A 6,210-nucleotide genomic window follows, 5' to 3' on the forward strand; every position below is an offset into this window, starting at 1 on the left:
AGCAGATCAAAGACTTCAACATGAATCAAGTTACTCTGAACCTGACAGAAGAGAATGCAGGAAGTAGTCTTGATGGCATTGGCATAGGAGATGACTTTCTAAATATAACACTGGTAGCACAGACACTGAGAGAAACAATCAATCAGTGGGACCTCTTGAAACTGAGAAGCTTTTGTAGAGAAAAGAACATGGTCAACAAGACAAAGCAACAGCCTACATATTGGGAAAAGGACTTCACCAACCCCACAATCTGACAGAGGGCTGATATTCGGAATATATAAAGAACTCAAGAAATTAGACTTCAAAATGCCCAACAGTCCAATTATGAAATGGGCTATAGAACTAAACAGAGAATTCTCAACAGATGAAGCTCAAATAGCTGAAAGACATTTAAGGAATTGCTCAGCATCCCTAATTATCTGGGAAAGGCAAATCAAAACAATTCTGAGATACCACCTTACATCCATCAGAATGGATAAGATCAAATACACTGAAGACAGCTAATGCTGGAAAGGATGTGGAGCAAGGGGAACTCTCCTCCACTGTTGGTGGGAATGCATGCTTGTATGTTTGAAATCAATATGAAGCTTCCTTAGAAAATTGGGAATCCATCTCCCCCAAGACCCATCTGTAGCACTCTTGGGCATATACCCAATGAATGCTCAATCATACCACAAGGGCATTTGCTCAGCTAGGTTCATATCAGCATTGTTTGTAATAGCCAGAACCTGGAAACAACCTAGATGCCCTTCAACTGAAGAATGTAAAAAGAAAATGTTGTGCATATACACAATGTAGTACTACTCAGCAGAGAAAAACAATGACATCATGAGGTTTGTAGGCAAATGGATAGATCCAGAAAAAATCATCCTGAGTGAGGTAACCCAGACTCAGAAAGACAAAAATGGTTTATACTCACTCATAGGAGGATACTAGATGTAAAATAAAGATGACTAGACTGCTACTCACAACTCCAGGGAGGCTACCTAGAAAACAAGTTAAACAATTTAAACAGACATGTAAACAATACTAGTGATTTTCAAAATGAAACTGAAATGGCTGAGGAACACAGAAATGTTCACAATCCTTACCAAACCAAAAACAACAGATCAAAATTATGTTGAGATTCCAACAGGATGTAATATCATAACCTGTCATTATGTCTAATTTCAATTAAACAAGTGACAGCTCATACTGGAAAGGACATGAGTAAGGGAAACACTCCTCCACTGCTGCCTGAGGTAAGCACAGCCACTATTGAAATCAGTGTGCTGGTTCCTCAGAGTACTGGGACTCAATCTACCTCAAGACATAGCTATACCACTCTTATGCATATACCCAAAAGATTTTTCATCCTACTACCGGAACACTTGCTGAAACATGTTTATTACTACTCTAATCATACTACTCAGAAATTGGAAACAAGTTAAGTGTCCCTCAACATAATAATGGATGGAGAAAATGTGATACATTTGCACAGAGGAGTAATACTCAACTCTTAAAACAATGAAATTTGCAGACAAATGGCTGGAACTAGAAAAAAAAAAGCCTTAGTGAGGTAACCTAGACCCAGAAAGACAAATAGAATATGTGTTCACTTATTCCTGGATATGATGATTTTAAATAAATGACAACAAAGTCATAACTTATAGGCCCAGAGAAATTAGGCATAGAGGAAAAAAATAGGTGAGACCCATACATCTCCCTGGGATGAGTGTAGAGAGCTGTGTGTAGCCGCACTTTAAAGATGACGCTGACTTCCACCCTCTGCCTTCCCGATGGCAAGTACTCTTTGTGGTAAACAGCTCCTTATTTGGCTATGGCTGGATTTGTGTGCCACTTGCATATGCATGGACCTATGGATAGTGCCCAGGTGGCTGTCTGGGGTTGGTAGCCCAGACCTACTTAAGGGCTGGTAGATGCTTGCCTGGGGGGAGACATCACTATTAACAAGGTCCTGAATAAACTGCTAAAAGAAGAGCTCCGGTGTTGCGTCATCCTTGCTGGTTGAGGCAGGCACGACAGATGAGGAAATATAATAGACTTTATGGTTGTACTGATGCCAGAGGAGAGGAGGGACAGGATTAAGGAGATTAGGTGGGAAGGAAGGGGAGATGGGTTTGAGGGAGTTAATGAGAGGAGAGACAATTGGAAATGAAGGACGTTTGATGGGCAGTATGGAAACGTAGTTCTAGTTCTGTGGAATCTTCCTATTAGTATGAATGTGATGCTATTTAAATTCCCAAGTAATGAGGGAGAAAGAACCCCAACTGGCTAATTCTTGTCACCAAAGCTTCCAGTACCAAGACTCTGTTTCATCTAATTGAGTTGTTGGCCAAAGCACCCCATGGTGTCTTAGTTAATGTTTCTATTGCTGCCACAAAATTCCATGACCAAAGGGCAAGTTGAGGGTGAAAGAGATCTTTTGGCTTACACTTCCAGATCATAGTCCATACTGGAGGATGTCAGAATAGGAACTCAAACAAGTCTGGAACCTGGAGGTAGGAGCTGAGGTAGAGGCCAAGGAGGAGGGCTACTTACTGGCTTGCATCTCATAGGATGCTCAGCTGATCTCTTATAGAACCTGGGACCATCAGCCCATGCATGGTAACACCTTCGTGGACAGGCCTTTCCCACATAAATCAGTAATTGAGAAAATGTATTCTAGCTGAAGCTCATGAAGGCATTTCCTCAACTAAGGCTCCTTTGATGACTACAGCTTGGATCAAGTTGACACACAACACCATCCACTGTACATATGGAAATCACCAGATAGCCCAGGCCTTTACCAAGACAATGGGTTGTCCTCAGCAAAATGACAAAAAAGACCCACTGCTGAAGACAACTCCCATACCAATCACTGAACATGGAGAGGTCCAGCTGATGGCTACATAGAAATTTTACCCCCATGTTCTAGTGTATATGACATGTAAGGGTACACTGCAGGTTACCAAAGGAGGAAAGCAAATACCCAACCAACCAGAAAAGCTTTGATCTAACTATCTGCAAATATGCTAAGACAATGGATGGCACCAACCTTTTAGGAGTAACCAGCCAATGTCTGATTTGACTGAAGTCTTGGTCAATGAGATAAAATCCATACCTGACAGTGTATAGTTACCAGAGTATAGATATTCCAAAGTCCCAAGGTAAAACCAAAGACTACTTAGCTAATAAAAGAAAGGAAACAAAGGAAAATGACTCCCAATGTTATTCTTTTATACTCATAAATCTGTGTCATATTCTGCCAACATCAGAGAATCAGAGAGGCTTTCTTCTACAACAGATGGGAACAAAAACAGATACCCATAGCCAGATCTCTCTCTCTCTCTCTCTCTCTCTCTCTCTCTCTCTCTCTCTCTCTCTCTCTCCTCTCTCTCCCCCTCTCTCTCACACACAAATTCAGAGATATAGAAGATAGATAGATAGATAGATAGATAGATATAGATAGATTAGATAGACCTTAGAACACACAGTTCTAAATGAGTTGTGTCCATCACATCTCTCCCCTCATACCTCAGGGAACCCCACAGAAGAGGAGGCAGAAAGAGTGGGAGAGACTAAGAGGACAGGGGAGGACATCAGGAGGGCCAGGTTCTCTCAACTAGGCAAAGCTCATGTGAACTCACAGAGACTGAAGCAACAATCACAGGTTTACATGCTCTGCTCCAAGCCCTTTGTATTTAAATGATAACTTTTAGTTCAGTACTTCTCTGGGACTCCTGGATGCAGAAAAAAACGAATGAATCTTTGAATCTTGGGACTTCTCTTCAGATTCCCCCCCTTTATTGCTGGCTTTCTTGTCCAGTTCCAATATGAAGGTTTTATTTTTTAGGTCATTACATTTTATTTCATTTTTTTTAGTTATCTCTCAGAAGCCTGTTTTCTTCTAATAAGAAACCAAAGTGGAATGGATCTATATGGGAGAGGATGTGCATATAACTAAGACTATTAAAGTGAGAGGAAACCATACTCAGATAATTTAATATGAAACAAAGTTATGAGAAATAGAGGGTGAAAATAGCATCTTACAAAATTGAGGATCACATAATAAGCATAAACATAATTTTTAATTTATTTTGGTACAAGGTGAAAGATTGAAGTCATAATTTTTGTCCTTCATGGCAAGAGGAGATGCCTATCTTCACAGACTTTGTTAAACACTGTGGCTATAAGTTTGGGAACAGACAAACATTTTCCTTTTCTGGAAGAGATGAAATCAAAACATGTTGGATTGATCACTGAAGAGTATTTCTGGTCCTAGAGCATGCTAGTGCAGCTGTCATCAGACAAGGGCCACCAGAAGTACAATTTATGGTACACCATGATGTCAGTTTGCCTTGCAATTAGAGTGCGGTATACACAGGTGTCTATCCAAAAACAGGCAAGATTCCTTGAGAGTATAAAAGCCACAAGAAAGTCAGCTCTATTGGCAACAAGTTATTGGCTTCTTTGCACATCATATTGGCAAAGGAAAAATCCACTATCTGAAAGTTGAAGACTACAGTGCAAAAAATACAGTATGATCGTCAGCTGATGCAGGTTTCTAATTCAACCATCTGACAAAACTCCCATACTCATTTGACTAGTCTTATAAAGACAAGATGATAAACCTTAACTTTCTTTGTTGATTTCATAAGGTGGTAATTGAGTAAAATTTGTATGACAAGACAAAGTAATATTTTACATAGTTATAATAAAATTAGGAGAAATTTATTTTCTTAACCATATCATACTGAATAAAGACAAAAATGAGTAATACCTCAAAATAACAAATGGTACAAAACAGGGAAAACAAAGAGAAGTGAGGCGAGAAGTGTACACCAGCCACCAACTCTGATTGTACAACAGAGCAATGTAGCCTCGCGAATTGGTGGAGAGCGTATAAAAAGCAAGAAAGGTACACAACAGGATAAGGATGTTCTGGGTCGCTCTGGACTCAGGGAAGTTTCTCCTGGAACCATAATAGTTGCGGATATATTGAACCCTCCTCTTGTGTCTGTAGAGTATGACAATCATGGAGGCAATGGACCATGTGATGAGCACAGCAAAAACAGACTCAGGGCACATCACCAAGGCTGCATAGAGTGAGTCACTGATTTCATCATGCCCTACAATAGAGCAATATCCAAAATCTTGACTTCTTTTCATATTTTTGCTATTCATTTTGATAAAATTGTGCACAAGGAAAATGAACCGTATCACCATGTAGAAGACCCAAAGTAGGGAAATGGAGCATTTAATGTACTTTGAAGCTCTGACTTTATTGTCATTCCAACAGGATTTCCTGGGACTGAGGGTCATGGCCTGGAAGACACTCAAGAGGCAAGTGGTGCCAATGGACACATTTCGAGCAAATCCTTGAATGTACAGTAGGAGGTCACATGCAAAATCATTCAAGAACTGCCTCAATCCCCAAACTGCCATTGTTTGGGGTACTCCTGCAGAGAAAACAACTAAGGTATTGGCTGCGATTAAGTGCATGAGAATCAAATCTGTGGGCTTTAATGTGTATTCTCTGTGGTAACGTACTAGGTAGTCGAATATAAGAAGGAGATTTCCCAGAATTCCAGTGGTAGTTTGTGATAAGAAAATGATTCTGATTGCCAGAATCCAGATATCCATTCTGTGATTCAGTAAATACCTTTATGGATATAGGCACACTGTTTCTTAGTTCAAATGAATTATGGCAAATGATGGTAGCCAGGCATGTTGAAAGATGCCATTAACCCATGGAGCTACAGAGAGACCAAACCTGAGAGTCCTTGAAACTCAGGAGTTCAAGGCCAGCCTAGATAACATAAAATACCTTACCACCAAAATTTTGCCAGGAGTAGTTATTTTCCATGTTTGTTACTTTGAAATTTCTTATTACTTCAGATGGCAAGTGTTGGTAGAAAAATAGCCACCAAGTCTCCTAGAAACAAAACACTCAGGGTGATAGGATGTTGGCCCATTTGAAAAATATTACAGGCAGTGTAAACAAACTGGACATAAATCTTTCAGAATGTACTGATATAAGTTGTACATGAAATCAGCTTTAAGAACAGCCACAAAACTTAAATAAAACAATATCTTTTACAAACATAACATTATTATTGATTACTTGGAGGTTTCACATAATGTACCCAGATCAGAGTGACTTCCCTGATATGCCATGTCCGCCCTCCCTTCCTTGTGATCTCCCCCAAAGAAAATATAAAACAAAGA

At 39.8% G+C, this 6,210-nt stretch overlaps 1 protein-coding gene across 1 annotated transcript; it reads right to left on the reverse strand.

Moving 5' to 3' along the window:
* Positions 1–4,713: 4,713 nt before the first annotated feature.
* LOC118575566 (vomeronasal type-1 receptor 4-like) lies at positions 4,714–5,634 on the reverse strand. Its single transcript, XM_036176060.1, has one exon. It carries the CDS (start codon positions 5,623–5,625, stop codon positions 4,714–4,716), a length of 912 nt encoding a protein of 303 aa, XP_036031953.1. The 5' UTR covers positions 5,626–5,634.
* Positions 5,635–6,210: the final 576 nt, after the last annotated feature.

The sequence above is a fragment of the Onychomys torridus genome, unplaced genomic scaffold (assembly GCF_903995425.1).
Source record: "Onychomys torridus unplaced genomic scaffold, mOncTor1.1, whole genome shotgun sequence".
Lineage (NCBI taxonomy): Eukaryota > Metazoa > Chordata > Mammalia > Rodentia > Cricetidae > Onychomys > Onychomys torridus.

Bases quoted from the DNA above. Each gene is read 5' to 3' on its own strand.
- LOC118575566 (XM_036176060.1), bottom strand. From the start codon at position 5,625: ATGGATATCTGGATTCTGGCAATCAGAATCATTTTCTTATCACAAACT.